Source organism: Schistocerca gregaria, chromosome 2 (assembly GCF_023897955.1).
Source record: "Schistocerca gregaria isolate iqSchGreg1 chromosome 2, iqSchGreg1.2, whole genome shotgun sequence".
NCBI lineage: Eukaryota > Metazoa > Arthropoda > Insecta > Orthoptera > Acrididae > Schistocerca > Schistocerca gregaria.
This window is the reverse complement of record NC_064921.1, coordinates 381712562-381731849: the sequence shown is the minus strand read 5'-3', so window position 1 is coordinate 381731849 and position 19288 is coordinate 381712562. Positions and strand designations below refer to the sequence as shown.

The 19288-nt window shown below is 40.6% G+C and overlaps 1 protein-coding gene across 1 annotated transcript in view; it reads right to left on the bottom strand.

The window, feature by feature from the left end:
* Positions 1-5474: 5474 nt before the first annotated feature.
* LOC126320637 (venom serine carboxypeptidase-like) overlaps positions 5475-19288 on the bottom strand; it is a 107087-nt gene continuing 93273 nt past the window's right edge. The window contains exons 7-9 of the mRNA XM_049994082.1: positions 18340-18519; positions 9711-9907; positions 5475-5973 (exon numbers count right to left, since the gene is read on the bottom strand). Coding sequence (XP_049850039.1) covers positions 5823-5973; positions 9711-9907; positions 18340-18519 — 528 coding nt within the window. The 3' untranslated portion in view covers positions 5475-5822. The remainder of the gene's footprint in view (positions 5974-9710; positions 9908-18339; positions 18520-19288) is intronic.

Here is a 19288-nt window from a genome sequence, read left to right as displayed (position 1 = left end):
AAAAGAAACTTGACTGAAACATTACCAAAGATGAAAATGTCATGACATAGAAAGGTTACTTACGTAAAGTTACTTTGCCAGAAGGCAATAGTCAAAGTTTAGAACAGACATGCTCAAGTCAAAAATTAAAAACGTTCCAGTCTTCGGTACGAACACGTTACAAAGAACAACACCAGACTGAGCGGCCCAGTGGCTTAAATTGCTGCTACAAAAATAAGACACAAGTTGCACCCCCTATCGGGCGCGGTCGGTGACTTAGGCCCATTTGAGACATTATAACAGAAATAATCGAATTAATCGACAGTTAATTATAAAGAATCAAAATTCAAAGGAAGAGAGCTTAATGTATTTTATCGGAAATATATAAGCATAGTGAAGAAAATGATCTTTTACCAAATTACGTTAAATCCTATCTTAACATCAGACACTGTATGAAGGATCCAAAAACTTTTCACTGTCTAGTTCAAAAAATTATTTCCGATATAATTAGTGCTTTATACAAGTATAAGGACAGATTAAATGAAGAGGCCTATGTTTTCTATCTTGAGCTCACAAAAATTTTTCGCATACAGTTTAATTTCAAATTGATGCATTTTGGGATTTTATTAATGATGGGAGGAACTACTATAAGAATTGTATTGCTAAAGGACACGGGAAGAAACTGGCTAAACTTAGGAGCATGTTACCCGTTAAAAAAGGTTGTTGCTAGAAGTTTTAAAAGGCGTGAGCATGAATTTTTCAATAGAATTCCAAATAAGACTCAAATAGTTGTTGGAAAAAGGGCTTAAATACAATGTAATACCTAACTCTCAGACAAAAATGCTGTAGAAAGTATGATAGATCTTAAAATAGGTGTTGATACTGTCGAAATGGAAGCTTCTCAATAAACGATGGTTGCTCGTGGTTTTTGAGAAACATGCAGTTAATAACTCCTGTCAGTATTATTGTGACAAAAAATTTATTAAAATTTTTAATTTCAATCTAAAAGAAACCAGTGCCCTTATAATGAAAAATGACAAAGGTAATGCTGCAATGGTTGCTACTCAGAACGAGAATGTGTCTAAAACATCTCAAGTTTTTGCAGAGAATAATGTTTCAGAACTACATGAAGGACCGGCGTTTCCAGTTTAAGGGGCATTAAATTCACGATCAGACACGTCCTCTTGTGAACAGCACGAACACTGCGTATCACAAGTTAGCAAGGTTTCTTCACGATAAAATAAATAAGGACCTCTGTTTTTCGAAATTATTATTCTGTGGTCAATACTGAAAACATAGTCAGTAAAAGCAAAGATCTGCAGTCTGATTAGAATGCTAAATTGTTTTCCTTAGGCTTTATGAACCCATATACTAATGTATCTGTTCAAACAACTAATGACATCACTGAAAAAACCTATGTACTTTAAAAAAATTATTTCTGATAAGAAAATCACTGAGATTCGTTTGTTAAGAACAGTACTTAAATACAGCTATTTTGTTTTGAACGTCAGACTATAGCGTCAGCTTGACGACATGGCAATAGGTAACCCGCTGGCAGACGTCTTGGACGATATTTTCACTAATTCGCTGGAAGGAAAATTCTTAAATAAATTTTCAGCTAGTGATCTGTCATATTCTCGGTACGTCGACGACAGTTTGATCATACACAATGGCTCCCGGGAAGGTATTGATGATTTGTTTGGGATTTTGATAGTCTTCAAGAAAAAATCAGCTTCACTTGTGAATTAGATTGTTAGCTATATTACTTGGACGTTAGTATTGCCATAGATAACGACAGACTTTCCTTTTGTATTTTGCTTAAAGCCACTAATACAGATCAGATTGTGCCTGCTAGTTCAGTGCATCCTGAGTCCCATAAAAAAGCATTTTTCCATTCAGCCATTCATCGTGAAGTTTTTATACCTCTATCACCAGACAAGGTTAATGATGACACGAATGTAATAAAAACTTCTGAGTTTAATAACGATTACAATCCCTCATTAGTTGAAAACATCATCAAAGTGAAAACTGATGCTAAAGTAAGTACTTTAGTCATCAGTGCCGTTCGTGACAGAAAAGGATATAGAAAAGCTTTCTCGATTCCTTATTTAGTCGCCATTTCTTGCAGAATTCGTCGTCTTCTAGTTAAAAAAAATATGTAAAGATGCCTTTTCTATTAATAATAACATGCAGCCAAATCGTATTTACAATCTCAAGTCCACAGTTGATCCTGTACACAGTTCAAGAGTTTATAAAATCACTTGTGATATGTGTCCTGTTTGTTACATAGGACAAAATGGAAGATCTTTCAATGTTAGGTGTAAGGAACATTTATGGGAAAAAAGAGACACTAATGTACAGAATTCCACTTTTGCTAATCATCTGTTAATTTCCGATCACAACAGTATAGGATCTCAGGACAGCAACTACGTATCTTATAGACTCTTTTGTGATGAATGCACATGGTGAAACTATTAAAAACCATGTAAAACATATATGAGTGTGTAACTTGAGACAATGGTACTGTAAATTAAACTGTAGCCTGATAACGATTCGTTGAACAAAAGCTTGACGAGCATCAAAAACTTACAGATATCGCATACCTAGCGAAAATGAAAGGTAAAAAGGCGATGCGTCAAATAGTGCAACATTTGATATATAGCAGGATCAAACCACCTTCCTTGTATAGAACTAACAATAAGCAGAAACTATGGGCTTATTACTTGCCTGCCTGTGACTGTGACATCGAGAAATACCTTTCAGAAACTTTATGGTACGACATGGCGATCATCATCCTATGGAATGGTGTAGCCTCAGGAAGAATAATGCGCTGGATCAACAACCCATGCACCAGTCTCGTCGATACGCAGCTCAGTCAGACTTTGCGCTTCATCACAGGAACGCTCAAAAAACAATAAAACTTTCTGGTTGCATATCCTCAGCCATATTGCTGTCCCATTTTTGCGGCTATGAGTTGCACTTCATTTACTTGACTGCTTTGTACTTCCAAAAATACATTAAGCTCTCGTCGTTTGATTTCGTTTTTTCGTAATTAATTGTTGACTAACTCGATTATTTCTGTTATAAAGTCTCAAATGAGCATATGTCACTGTCCGCTCCCGACAGGGGGCGCAACTTGTGTCTCGTCTTCGTAGCAGCAATGTAAGCTACTGGGCTGCTCAATCTGATGTTGTTGCTTGAAAGATGTACGTGGCAAAGTCTGGAAAGTTTTTAAGTTTTGACTTGAAACATGTCTTTTCTAAACTTTGACTATTGCCTTCTGGCAAAGTGACTTTACCTCAGTAACCTTTCTTGTTATGACATTTTCAGCTTTGTTAACGTTTCAGTTAAGCTTCTTTTTCTATGTATTGTTTTATAGGGCTTTTAAATTTTCATTCTGATGAAGACATCCTTATAGGTTTCGAAACCTAGTTAAATATATTAAACAATTATATGCAGCTGGTCAGCTGTGTTATTTCTCTATTGTAATTTTGAAATAATGTAAATATATGATGTGTTAATACAGTATAAAAAATGTGCTTTAGTGATAAATGGATGTTTCGCTGTGTTTCCTTTCGAGGTGTTGTCCAATTATTGTATTGTGACTCAAGCAGAAGTGGGTGAGTTACACATCTGAATTGAAACCATCGTAGAAAGGAAACAGTACGTTTCAGGATGTGGGATTCTATTGAAAATATTATGTACTCACTCTCTTCCATAAGTCCTAGCAGTTTGTAGTGGGAATTTCCATACATCCTGTATGTATATGTACTGTTAAAGAAAAAATGTTTTCTTGTGTGATGTGACTCTAGCCATACGCTACATAAGTAATAAATATGACTATGTTAACGGATTACTGTTAGTAATTTATCCCAAGTTTTCACTGGCGGAATACAAATTTAGAGTGTTGATGAAAGAAAAAAGGTACCTTTACATAGTTATACCTATTACAACTGAGCAAGGTGGCACAACGGTTATTAAACTGAACTCTCATTCTGGAGGACGATGGTTCCAGTCCCCGTGTGGCAGGCAAAATATGGTGTCCCGTGATTTCCAGGCAAATGCCGAGAAGGCTCGTTTGGAAAGGGCACCGCCGACTTCCTCCCTCATCCTTCCATTATCCGAGCTTGTACTCCGACTCTAATAAACGCACTGTCGACAGGGCGGTAGCCTCTACTCTTACTTCTATTGAATATTCGCGCCTGAGAGCGTAGTCCGCAGCTCGTGGTCGTGCGGTAGCGTTCTCGCTTCCCGCGCCCGGGTTCCCGGGTTCGATTCCCGGCGTGGTCTGGGATTTTCTCTGCCTCGTGATGACTGGGTGTTGTGTGATGTCCTTAGGTTAATTAGGTTTAAGTAGTTCTAAGTTCTAGGGGACTGATGACCATAGATGTTAAGTCCCATAGTGCTCAGAGCCATTTGAACCAAGAGAGCGTAGCTGCGTCATCAGTGTGTTAAAATTAACCCGCTCCTTGTTTTGAAATTAGTTCAAGAAAAGCGCCCAAACTTCTCACTGCTGTTAATAAACCAGCATCAACGATGTAAAATAGACGACAGCTCTCAGACTTTCAATAGCGAAATGTGATTTGGTTAAATAAGTAATACTGTCATCAGTCGTAAGAGTGTTGTGAACACCACACATCTTTACTAGGCATGTTCTTCTTGGGGGTGGTATCCCATTGCCCTCCCCCGACCATTGCACTGACTCACCCAGCCAGTTACAGAGGAACCTACAGGTTAACGTGGACTCCCACCCATGGCGCAACTGGGCATTTTTCACATCAACAAACATTTCCAGAGGCGAAGGAAGTGGTAAGTGACAGGTAAAAAGGCTATTTTATCATTTCTGCTCCAGTCTAGCGTTCCTACGACGACAGTTGCTGCACCACCCAGTTGCCCACCTCTTTCTACCATTGTGTATGAAGTCGTGCACAACAGTTATCACTAAGTCACAGAGCCACTGTGATATGATTACGAATCTGTAAAGATGATTGCGGAGTAATCTTCTGTAAAACAATACCTGATAAAGATGAACCACTTAAGAGTTGATTTTACGAGTAGGAGGATAGTTGGCAGCTTCTCTGAATCAAAGAACAGATAAGAAAACAAGGCGTTGTATTGCTTGATATGAAATTTATCTCAGGAGTATTTCTCTACCTTTAACGCGAATGAAGGACAAATGATAGCATCAGAGACGTTTGCCTGTATACCTCTTTGTTAATGTTGCATCGTTAGCTATGTAGTTACCTTAACAGCAGGTGACAATAATGATTGTTTTTGCTGTTTTTAAATTTTCCTGTAATTTATTCATTACGAAAAAAGGATGGTGAGTATGAAATTAATAATGTGCAAATCTACAAGACTTAAAGCTTTTCAATTCGTCAGTCTTAAATTAATTAGGTCCTTATTGTCTTGTACTGTTCTCGTCTTTTCCTCAAATAAAAGGTAAAATAAAGAAAGGAGCTAAAACTAAGAGAATTAAGAAGTAAGATAAAGAATCAATTTTCATTGTTGTATGTAATTTATCTTAATAATTCGATTTACGATGTGGCTTAGAAGTTCCTTCTCAAAACGTCGTTTTTCGACCTGACATACTTTATGCATCAACCGTACATACCTATACTAATTTCGATTTAGATACAGAAACACAAGACTATTTAATAAAACATCTGTATGTCCTGGTTCGCATTTGATTAACAGTCATTCAGCAAAGCGAAATACTTTGTGCCAGTGAATCAGTACCAACTCTTTGTCCACTTGCTTCACTCCACACACGTTCATAGGTACGTAAATTCGGCAGTCTATCGGATCCTCTCAGTGATACATTCCGCTGGATGTCTTGACGTTCAAGGAAGTCTCCCCCTTGTGAAATCCGTTACCATCTGAAGAGCGAATTCTGGCTTGTCCGTTGGCACCATATGACCTGCTCCTCGAACCAGGAGTTCTGTCAGATTCCCTCCGGTCTTCATATATCCAGCGAGGCTGTTTCCAACGTACCTGTAAAAGTGAGACTAAAGTACGGACTGTGAAACATTAACGTTGATCATATTTGAAAGCAAAATTGAGATGTTGTTACGACAATAACGTTCGCAAAATATACAGTGCATTACAGTCATAGAAACAAGTCAAGGAAAACTGAAGCTACGAAGTAGTATTGATGGAAGCAAACATGGCCAGTAAAAAGCTCATGTTTAATCAATGGAAGGCCCACGAGAAGTCAAAAAAAGCTGTCCTTGTAGCTCATAGATGCAACTGTGTTGGGAATTACGTTTCTCCACGTCTGGACAGTGCTGCTGGTTCACAACTGAGTAGAGAACGTATGAACAACAGCTCCAGTTGCTAGAAAGTTCATTTTACTCCCGACTGGTTTAGACTTTGATAGTAAAACCATTTTGAGATTCCACTACAAAAAAGCTCCAGTATATAATAACAAAATAAACAACGTTTTAATAACTGGAGTGTTTATTCATCAGTGTGTTGGGAATGTGCCGGAATACTTACTTTTTGATCAAGTTAAAGAATAAACAGAGGATATTTTGAAAATGAGTGATAACAATAAAACTATGGCAAAACACAGAATACTGTTTAATGATGATTGTGTTTGTGAAGCGCACACTTCCATGTTGCGTGTTTTATCCAATGATAACTTGCGTATTAGGAGCAACGTAAACTGCTAGATCGCCACTGAAGACAGCAACAAGACAACTATCGCGTACATAAATTCCGGAACTGAAGCATTTTGTTATTATTCTTTTTCTTAACCGCAACATAAGGCATATTTAGTTGGAGGGGATGTAGGAACTTCGTGGAAGTTCTGTTGAAAGAAATTTGCTAGTTGTACAGAGATGAAGCTACGTATAGACTGCGTTTACGGAGAAAATGTCAAAAATCTTGAGGGTGCAGAACCAATAACAATGAATATAGGCGTATCAGCGTGAAACTACTGCAGGTAGTTAAACCGTAATCGTGTTTTCTTAGTCATGTTAAGAGCGTTTGATATTGCTGTGAACTAACAGATGGTAGTAGAGGCCGCATTTATTATCCTGAATTCCTGTACTGCAGCAACTTCACACTCTCAGCACCGCATTAACAGGTATAATAAGAAAACAGGTATAATAAGAAAACAGGTATAATAAGAAAATACAACGTTGCATTGGGCTTTTGTGAGATGATGAGCTTTCTTAACTGCTATGTGGGACACCTGCACAAAATTTCGAAAATATTTCGTAGGTTCACCGTTAGTCTGAGATGTTAAGTGAAATACAAAAATTTTACCTGAAGTGTTCCACGCGCTTGATTGACGTCGCGTTATAGGATGTAAAGTAAGTATAGCCATGGCACTATTAAGCATTCAATCTACAAAATTTCATTGTCTACGCCGGTAAAAGCTTCAGCAAACTTCTGATCATCACAAATAGAAGGAGTAACTTGCTTCTCATAGTCATGTACCTACTTCGACTCATATGAAGCTACAAAATAACTCTGTTAGTATGAGTACTGATGCGTATTTCCGGGACAAATATTTTTGAAATAGTTATGAGTTTCGTTAGATTTCCGATCTATAGAGACGATATTCCAGATCTAAGATCTAAGTTATGAATGTATTTATACTTTTTGTGAGTCAAAATGACAGTGATATTTTTTCTAGTGCGTCAATTCGTGTAATGTATTGTAAAATTCAGAATAGTAATATGAAACGCGTATCACGTTTATGAAACATTTTTGAACAGAATTCACGTAAGCCCATGCAAAGTTTTTTAACCTAAATTACATATATTTTGGCAGTAATCAAAGAGGGAAAAAATACTTTTTAACAAAGCTGTCACACACAGGCTGTTTCACATGAAATAAAATTTATTTCAATCACTGGTATGAGGCCACGAAAGATATCGTGTTTTCAACATCCTTCACAGTGTTTTTATTTTCTTGTGTTGTTATTTGAGTATCTCGCACATCAGGGCGAAGTTGGACTGCCGGTGGTTTACTGCCGCCCTTTAGCTGCGAACTTCTTTTCCCTGACCTTATCCCTTATCTACACGGGCTTTGCACCTGTCGCCTCCTCCCCCCCCCCTTCCCTCTGCCCCTCCTACCCCCATCCCTGCCATAGAATTTGTTATCCGTTTGTGTTTAGCATTATTCCATGTGAAAGCGTGACAAAGTGTCCGAAATGTTTGCGAATCGTGTAACTGAGGCGGGAGGTTGGTACCAGTATTCAGTTAGTTGGATGTGGGGAAACCGCCTAAAAACCACGCCCAAGCTGGCCAGAACATGGGCCCTCGTCGTTATTCCGCTGGGCGGATGCGATCCGGGGCTGGAGCGCTTCACCGAATCCGGGAAGCGGCGAACTAAGGCTCACGGTTATCCGGGTTATTCTGCTAAGGACGTTAGTAAAATACACAAATACAGTTTCTAAAAATGTTGAAAATATAACTATGTGCATGTTTTTAAAATTATTCAGTCGATTATGTATTGTCGATTTTAAGTAAAATATTGCTTTTTTTTAGTACACAGTTCGCTCATGATATTCTGTATGAAAATTGAGTACTACACTTTACTGGAATTACAGCAAATAAGTAACAGGTGAGGAGAGTTATTGGAGCAAGAGTATTTTGGAAAGAACGTGGGATGGAAGAATTCAGGAGTGCAATGACCCAAAGTGGACGCAGGAAGGAAGCGGAGGAGAATGGAGGTAAAGAGTAGCTCTATCATGAAGAGGACTATTCTGTTAAAGCTGGAAGCAAGGGCTTATTACATGGCCAGGTAGGGAGAAAGAGTTAAAGTTTCCTTAGGACCGCATGTGGGTGAAAGATTAGGGGGCGGGGTAGTGTGTATGGTTTTAGTCAGGATTCCAATATAGCAAATTATTCTCTACTCTTTTGGCTATAAAACTCTATTTTTGAACATAATCTCCGTTCAATGCGACGAGCTCCCGCCACCTAACTGAGAGGGCCTCTATGACCACATTGTACCACTCTATTGGTCGACGTTGCAAAGAACATGTTTTTTCGTCAATAGCCTCCCCATCATCCACATACTGGGCCTAACGGATGGAAGTCTGAAGGTGATCTTTTGTCTTCTGTTAGGCGGTGAGGAAACCAGCAGTCACACACCTTTGAGGACCCCAACGCGTGGACGAGTGTGTCAGCACTAGCAACAGATACGTCCAGCTGAGCAGCGAGGTGCTTGATTGTGATTCGTGGATCACGTCGAACGAGAGCGTCAGCACGTTCCAACATTGCAGGAGTCACAGCTGTTTGCAGCCGGCTGGATATGGGACAAGTTTGCGCGACTTGTTGCGATGACGACAGGCACCTCGCACAACGACTCACCGTACTTTTGTTTACTGCTAGGTCTCCGTTGACATCCTGCTAGCGCCTATGAATATGTGCGATGTTCTGATTTTCCGGTAAAAGAAACTCAATGACAGCTCTCTGCTTGTACTACACCTCCGTTACAGACGCCATTTTGAATGCTGCCTATAGCGCCGCCACAGACGGAATATTCATGAAACTATAGGTGCTAAAACGCAAATATTCCAAAATGTCCCACATCAAATTCCGCATTTTGTCAAAGGAAACTGACCGAGAAAAATAAGTGTTGCATCACCTGTCGGATTCCCCTCGTAGTAGGAAGTGCAGGAAATCCGACGGTGTTCAGTGTGAGAGTAGTGGTTTTTAGAGATTGCATACAAAAGCAGAACATTCAGGTGTGGATACGAGGACAACACTACACACCATGGTTGTCTGTCAGCCTCCCTGTACTGGGCTGCGTGCTGCCACTGCAGGTGGCGGAAGGCGTCCGCCGAGAGCGCGTAGGCGACGATGAGGTCCAGCTGGCCGCTGTAGCACAGCACGCGGATCCCGGAGTCCAGCAGGTGCTCCAGCCAGTGGCGCGCCGTCGACATGAAGCGCGGCACCATCTTCGCGTACACCTGGTCAACAGCAAAAAGGTATTGAGACTGCATATCGTCATATCACTCTGTGTATGGCAACGTCATTCTGAATACGGCAAAAGCGTGCTAGTCGACCCACTAGGAGAACACTACAGTCGAGATTATTACAGAAAGAACTTTGTCCAAATTTCAATACATCACAGATAATTCATTTGTATTGGAACTTAACACGTTTGATGAGCATTTAATGATTGCACCATCACCACTATTGCTAGACGAATGGTCGTTATAAATGATACTAAACCCGATTTTGCGTCTATTCGGGGTCAGTGTCCAGTAACTTGAGTGTTAGGTGCCTTGTTGTTCATCTGTCGGTCTAGACAGTATGTCGACAGAATTACTTCACACTGTAGCCTCTGCGAGCGCCTGAAACACTGAAGTTTCAATTTTGCATTCAAGGGTAGTCCCACTGGTCCGCTGTCTCTATTACATTAGTGTTGTTACACTGTTTGGAGTTGGCCAGGGCAGTAGATGGTTAGATACTAAAATAAAGTAGCCGATAGTGTAACAAATATGATATTTACTGTCGAGGCACCCAGTCCCTTCCTGATCGGTAATACATGAATAAAGGGAATGGTAACTAATAATGTCTGGCACCTTGAAATTTGCAAGAGAAGTCGATAGACGTTGATCTCAGGTACACGCATCCCATACGCACCCTTACGAGACGTCCATCGATCTTGCTTACAGTTTAAAAATGGGTGAACAAAGATTAAACTACTTATCTGATCTGCAACTTTCCTTTCACAGATTTTGTAAATTTGAGGCTTTATTGTAAAAAATATTTTAAAAAATTACGATTCAAAGTATTGGGCTTCGCTGACCACTACTTTCTCCCATCTTTCTGGTAGCAGACTACCTCCCCCAAACTATATCCTGAACCAACCCACCCTTGTCCTGTACCTTCTTCCTTCCCTGGATCACCTTCTGATGCAATGCATTAACAAGGAAGTCCACTCGCGATGGAATAACTTGAGTCTTTTGGCAAAATCGATGAATCCATCCAATTTTGCACTTGTTCATATAACCAGATGCGCTGATGTGAGCCATTGACCGAAAAAGTTGGTAATGAGACCGAGCAATTTCTCAAGAATACAGCACTGGGGCTATGACTTCCTATTTACACGTTTAAAAAGTGCCAGTTTTCAAAATGATAGCTGCACTCAGTCGTCGCTTCATTTCCAGCTTTATTAAAGCAGGTCCAGATTTCGGCTAGTGCCTATCCATTATCAGTGTAGTATTTCAGAGTTTTTAATGCAAGCCGTAGTACGTCTACATCTGCTGTGAATGAGTGAAAGAACTGTAACAGGAGTCGGAAAAACAAGTGTAGATATATTAGGGCATGCTTAAAAATGAAATACTGCACTGATAATGGCTAGGCACTATCCGAAATCTGGACCTGCTTCAATAAAGCTAGAGAGGAAACGACGACTGACTTCAGCTCTCTGTCATTTTGAGAGTCATATCACAGTCATCGAGTGCATTCCACTTTCCTAATCGAAAGTAATTTGATGAAGTTTTCAAGTATGTTTTGACGGGTTTTCCGACATGTGGATCGAGCACTGACTAACACTTCCCGCAGATGACGCGGACTGAACTCTTGACATATTCAATCGAGAATAACTTTATGATGCAATCACAGATCGATTAATATTTTGATGGTGTTATCTTTACAAATGCCTAAGGTCATTCTACGACACTTGCGACCGATCCTCTCTACCACCACTTGCTGTTATTGCCATCGTTTGCAAAATGGGAAAGCAAAGTTGCAGATCTAACAACGACAATCGCCGTGTTACCTACAGTATTATCGATAGTAAATGTCAACAGAATTCTGAGTTTAAAGCATTAGTGAGAATCTGAAACTGACAAACGATATGAACTGAAAACGCACAGCCACGTGGGTCTTTAAATCGTCCTTAACAAACAGAACATGATACTAAATGTCCAAATGAAAAGCATTCTCAACTGAAGATTCTAATCCTAACAAAAGAGCGGGAGTTAAAACTTTGTCACGAGACCAGAAAGCCATCAGCTTGAGAGAAAAAAGACTAAGCATCGGAAATCACGCAAATGCGAAGCCAGAAGCTTCTTCAAGTAGAAGCATCTGATTTTAAAACGTGGAACTGACGAGTTCTACGTAGTTTCCAGACAAAAATTATACTTTTTCAGTTAGTTAAAGTCATTGCTTAATCGACGTAACACACATGTATCTGCGAGCAGCTAAAACCAGCTATTAGTCAGAAGCTATTCCGAGCACTCGTTGCAGCGTCCCAAATGCGTTATAACTGGTAAATGTATTTTGTTAGCACCTAGGCAACCATTTTTACGGAGCATTCATTTACACGCCCTTCCGATACGCAGGTCAGCTACCGAGTCAAAATGGACTTCGCGCCAAGGAGTTAGCAGTCGTCCCACACTACCTTACATGCGAATTCGCGATGTAAACTGCATGTGCTAATCACAGATTTACAAACTAATGAATTGATGTATGTTCTTAAAGTGAAAGTTATCTAATTCGGTTTCATTTTCTCCTTTCTGCTTTCGTCTTTGAATAACACAGTTCCCCATGACCTGAAGGGCTAACGAATTTTTCAGTTTACTTTTTGACAGAATTGATATTTCAAAATATTGGTCAGCAGAGTTCTTCCGGGTACTCCTCTATGACAGAATCGTTCCATACGTTTCTCACGCTACCGAAGGTCTACATATAGCCAGGACCTTCCTCAGGACTAAAGCTTGACACAAAACTAATGCATACCTCCATACCATCCAACACAAATCCTGAAACCAATAAGAACTATTAGACTACTTATACATGCCGTGTGTGGTACCTACATTCTTCCCCACTACCACAACCCAAAAATCACTCAACCACCCCATCCTACAACAAGTCGATATTAGTTAGACTCTGTCTCTGCTAAATTCTACACTTCTTTGAAATTCTAATACAAATGCACCCATCCCACGCCCACCTTCCACATTCGCCTACATTCCCCATCCCATATCCTGTACCACTTACCCCTTTCCTACACCTTCTCTGGTTGGACCACCTTTGGGTCAGGGAGCGATTTACAACTGAAATTCCGACGGCACTCATTCCGAGAAGAGTCAGGCAAGATTTTACTTCCTCCCACGTGCATCGCTGGAAAATTAGAAACGTTAGCGCTCACATGGAGACTTGCCAATAATCGTTCTTCACGCACACCATTCGCGATGGAATAGAACAAGAAGGGAAATAATAGTACCGGAATTACTCCCCATCGCTCACCATAAGATGGATTTCTGTGTATAGATATAAATTTAGAAATGTCTGGTATCGAGATTACGTCACTTTAATCGAGATATATTATTTTTCGTAGTCACTAGTGTGTCGCTATTCGGAAAAACTGATCTATAAAATGAGTAAATGGTACACCAAACAAAGTGGCGTATCTGCTTGTTGGGACTTAACAAAGGCTTTTCATTTTAGTGTCCTTTTAGATGAGAATTATTTTGCAGTTTGGGAGTTATGCGAATGGATATATTCGTCACACGTTAACTGAATTGCATCGTAGTCGGCTTTACTGATAAAAATGGTATCTTTGAATGTTCACATAATCTGAAGATGCGCCCTGCTAAATCGCCAATTTTCTCCTCTGAACGAGAAAATATTTTGTTAACGCTAACCCACCTAGGGAGAAACGCTCATCAAAAGAAAAAGCTCACACGGAAAAGTATAGATATTCTTCTTTCGCACGTTCTTCGATAGTGGAACAATAGAGAATTAATGCGAAGGTGATTCGATGAACCCTCCGCAAGACATTTAAGTGTGATTTGAGCGTTCCATGCAGATGTGGATGTGGATGCAGATGGCAAGAAGGAAGAAATCTTCCTGGAACGTTTCAGCTGGCATGGCGAAAACTGCAAAGGAAATAAACGTTTGTGACTATAGAGCAATGATTGACATCGTAATGCTTCATATCATAGACCTTATCCTAATAACCAACTTTGAAAAGTAGTTACAGATCAAAATATTCCACAGCACTAACTTGAACTTCAGTCGTATTATTTACAACGTACTGGGAAATGCAGTAGGGAAGTTAGCATGACATATAAATAATTATGGCTGACGCTCCAGTCTCTAGTCAGGGCTGTATCCACTGGCACAAATGTTTTGGCACCATAATCAGGCCATAACTGTGAAACTATTACGTCTTTACTGAATTATTGTCACTCATTACTGTGCTAGAAAAGACATTCTGCATGGTGCAACAGATACGAAAGATAAAAGTATATGCTTCACTATTGTTTAATATAGTGCTGAAGAAAATTTATGCAATAATTTTTTACCATCAATATTTGGATTATGGTGTACGAAATATCTCTTTACGTATGAAGGGAAGGGAGATTTATTAGCATATGTTCATTCCTAAAGTACCAGTAACGCACGGAAACTTCCGACTTTGAAATCTAGATCCCGTTAGAGTTTTAAGTTCTGAAGTATGCAAGGAATCAACGTTATACTACGAGCACTCAATTCACGCAGCGTTCTTAATTGTCATAAATTGCCACTATGATACCAAATATTTTTGTTTTCACACTTTACTCTTGTGAACGCAGCTCTCAAGCCCTTTCATCGATGTATAGCGCTCCAGATAAAACTCGTAACCACATGAATAAGTCTGCGTTGCATCCTGCAGTGCTTTCCGCATCACATGAGTGATCACTGTGATGTATAGGGGGATGTCACGTACTCATGACTGGTATTTTAATCATCACCTGACGTACTTTGTAAGGGTCCGTATTGTGGATCACCATTTGGTCGAATTGTGCAATGTCGAAATGTATGGGGCATTCTGATCAGACAGTTGCCTGAAATTAGACTGTATGGGAACATGGTGGCAGCCGTTCTCGTCTACTATGTTCTGACCGATCAGTCTGGCTATCACATGGGAGGACCACCATATTGTTTACAAAGCACATCGTAACCCCTTCACATCCACACTTCACATTTGAGAATCCCTGAAACATTCTTTGTCATCTTGCACAACTGATGGGAGACTAACAGAAGCCTGACTTGGAACTACTGTCCCTCGTGTAGGCAGCCATGGCTACCACAACAGGCACGGCTGCATCTGGAGAGGTGCCATGACTGATAATCATAGAGTGCTGATAAATGACATAGCATTGAGTTCTAGATCAGCATCGTCAGCGAGTATGGCGGCGATCTAGAGTGAGGTCCCACTCTTCCAATTTTATAGAGAGGCAGACTGGTGTTACTCTTGCCGTCATGGTATGGGGATATGACGGTGAGAGCACAACGGTACATCATGGATATCCTGCATCATTACACGTTACCTCTCTTACGACAGTATCATGGCGCTCTTTTTCAGCAGGACTACGATCGTTCCCACATGGTACGTACGTCTGTGAATTGTCTGCCTAGTGTTGAAGTTCTCTCACGGTCAGAGACATACCAGATGTGACAAGAACACGTATGGGACTAGGTCGGATGTCAACTCAGTTGCAGCGCAAGTAACCAGGATATCAAGGACCAGTTATGACAGTTGTGGGCCAGTATGCCTCAGGAGAGGGTGCGACGGCTTACGACAGCGTTACCAATCGAATCCAGGCCAGAGGTGGTGCAACATCACACTGATAAGTAGACTCATACGCCAAGTTCTTTGTAGAATTGATTCCATTTTGTAATCACTGAAATAACGTCACAAACCCTCTCAGCTTGAGAAATTCCATTTAATGTCCTTCTATTCTCCAGGTGATTCAATTTTTTTTTTATAAGACAGTGCATTTTCTACGACCATGGAGAGTTATTCTGGCTACCTGCAGATATTAATCCTCGCACAACGTTGCAACTGTATACTTTAAACGTCAGAATGCAGTTAATTTAAATGAGATCATGTGAATATGTAAGATGAATATCGTGTGGCTTAGATAGGAGGAAGTTGGGTGATTACTAGGAAGTGGCAGACGGTGATAAAGTGCTAATGTGCTTCAGCACACTGTAAATAACGAACAAAAATTATGCCATTTCTCTTCGAATATCAGCTGGAATTCGCACAAAAATTACGCTGTTTCTCTTCGGGTGTGTGCTAATAGGCAAATAAAACAGAGGATAACATGTTTGTAGTGCTCTGGTCATGATAACTACAACCCACAGTCGAGTGCTACAATTATGTTCAGCAGCGCTACAATTACCCCAAACAAGGGACGTCACTATCCGTTTTCGACTGCGCATGCTGTCATGTGACATCAACCCTATCACCTGCGTGGATGCCACGTTGTTCACACCACCAGGTCAGCATCCTTCTTTGAAAGTACGTGTAAAGTATTGTGCAAGGAACATGGAGAATTCTTTAGATGATCTGCTTTCCAACAGATCTTTGGCGGAGAAACTGAGAGTTTAAGTTAGGTAGCCGTACTTCAAATTTAAATCTAGCAAGGAGAGGGCGTTGCACAGGAATCACCGATTCAGCTAAGCCTGAGTGGTTTGAGGCAGGTACATGCCCCTTTCAAGTTCCTCGAATATTTCGCCTGTGTAGGCCGTAGGAAAATGTAAAACCATTTCTAAAGATTTTAGAGTAGGGTATGAGGGATTCTTTTGTAGCACTTCGCATATCAGAGTCGTATTGCTGTGGTCAAGTCCATACACAGCCAAATAGTTGGTTTGGGTACAAATGGTGCTGCTATTATCTTAATTGTTTTCATTTTGTTTTGTTCCTCACAATGTTAAACTATTAATTAAAAAATCTGACTCAATTCAACAATTCCATTCATATACGTAAATTAATTTATTCAATTTAGTGACTATTACTACACTTGTAAATCAAAAGGCTATAGATGGTGATTAGAAAAAGCTGGTATAGTAGGAAATTTAGTATGAAAATTACGAAAGAATAGGATCTGCGATTCTGATGCTCAGACTGAACTTTTGTGGTTTCCGTCTTCCTTATTCGGAAATAGTGATACGTAAGGTACAGACGAAGTATAATATGTAGGACATATTAATGCTTCAATAAAAAAACGGAAATTACAGACATATATACAATGTAACTGGCATTAGTGTATTAGGTAAAGCTAATATCGCAACAGTATTAAGTCGCAACTGTTAAGACGACATAGTTAAACACTGAGGTGAGAAAAGTGACGGGATTGCTTTATGCACTACAGTGGAGGAGCTGTTTTTTGTATTCAGGTGATTCGTGTGAAAAATCGTCCGATGTGATAATGGCCGCACGATGCGTATTAAAACGTCAAACGCGGACTGGAAGTTGGAGCTAGACGGATGGACATTCCATTTAGGATATCGTTTGGGAATTGAGTATTCCGAGATCGACAGTGTCAATAATGTGCCGAGTATACCACATTGCAGCCATTACCTCTCAATACGAACAATGAAGTGACCGACGGAGCTCACTTAACATTAAAGGACAGTGGCGTTTGTGTAGAGTAGTCAGTGCTAATAGACAACCAACACTGCGTGAAATAACCGCAGAAATCAAAGTGGGACATACGACGACCGTATCCATTAGGATAGGACAGTAAGGTGAAATCTGGCCTTAATGGACTATGGCAGCAGATGACCTAGGCGAAAGCCTTTGCTAAAAGCAAGACATCGCTTTCAGCGCCGCTCCTGCGCTCGATACAATATTGGTTGGACCCTAGGCGACTGGAAAACCGTGGCGAGTTGAGTCCCGATTTCAATCGGTAAGAGATGATGGTAGAGTTCGAGTGTGGCGCAGACCCAACAAAGTCAAGGAACCAAGTTGTCAACAAGGCACTGCGCAACCTGGTACTGGCTCCGTAATTTGCGTGGGCTGTGTTTACATGGAATGAATGAGTCCTCTGGTCAAACTGATCCTATCATTGACTGTAAATGGTAGTGTTTGGCTACGTGGAGACCATTTGCAACCATTCATATACTTGAAATTCCCAAAGATGGAACTTTTATGGATGAAAATGCGTCATGTCACTGGGTCACGATTGTTCGAGATTAATTTGAAGAACATTATGGACAATTCGAGCGAATGATTTGGCTCGACATTAGTCTCATCGAATATTTATGTGGCATGATCGAGAGATCAGTTCGTACACAAAATCGTTCACCGGCAACACTTCCACAATTATGGACGGCTCTAAAGGGAGCATGGGTTCATATTTACGCAGAGAACTTCCAACGATTTATTGAGTCCATGCCACGTAGAGTTCCTGCATTATGCAAAAGGAGGTTCGACACAATATTGGCAGGTATTCAATGACCTTTGTCACTTCAGTGTAAATTGCAGTACGTTAAAACAAAAACGACTCTTGCGTGCTGCTTATTTTTTTTATTATTACTGTAGCACAATGGCAAAATTTTGCCACTTGCGCTGGGTAACATCTTGTAGTAGTGGAGATGAGAGGCGGCTGACCTGGCCGACGCTGGAGAACTCCGCGTCGCCCACGTGTATGGCGCGGCGGACGTCGGCGCTCTGCAGAAAGTCGGCGAAGGTGCCGTCTCCGTAAAGCGAGAGCTCGCTCTCCCGCAGCAGGTGGTACAGCGACAGGTGGCGAGAGTTGACCGACAGCAGCGTCAGCGTCTGCACCCACGCCTGTCACAGAAAAAAAAAAAAAACGTGTGCTCTTGTCCACAGCCGCCTGAAGAAGTCCTAGCAGACTACTGGCAAGTTACAATACGCAGGAATATTCACAAATGAGCACACCGAACAAAGAACTAGTCACCCCCAGGAGGCACAATAGCGATGCTACGTAACACCACTTCTAGCTATATATCGCAGGAACAATGACAGAACCAAAAGTATGGTTCAAGAGTGGGATTAAAAAGCAGGATGAAAGAATGTCAGACGATTTGCTAATGACATTACTGTTCTCAGTGAAACTGAAGAAGCGCAGGATCCGTTGAATGGGTTGAACAGTCTAAAGAGTACAGAATATGGATTGAAAGTAAACCGAAGAAAGACGAAAGTAATGAGGAGTAGCAGAAATGCAATTAGTGATCAAATTGGTCATCACGAAGTAGTTGAAGTTAAGGAATTCTGCAACCTAGGTAGCAAAATAGCCCAAAATGGACGGAGCAAGGAGGATACAAAAAGTAAATTAGCACAGGAAAAAAGGGCTTTCTTGGCGAAGAGAAGTTTGCTGGTTTCAAGCGTAGGCCTTAATCGGAGGAAGAAATTTCTGAGAATGTACGGTTGGAGCACAGCATTATTTGGTAGTGAACATTGACTAAGGGAGAACCAGAAGAGAGTCGAATCATTTGAGAATGCTGAAAGTTAGGTCGACTAATAAGGTAATAAAGCACTGACAAGAAGGAGGGGCAGAATTTTTGGAAAAATTGTGGTATGTTCCTATGGGACCAAA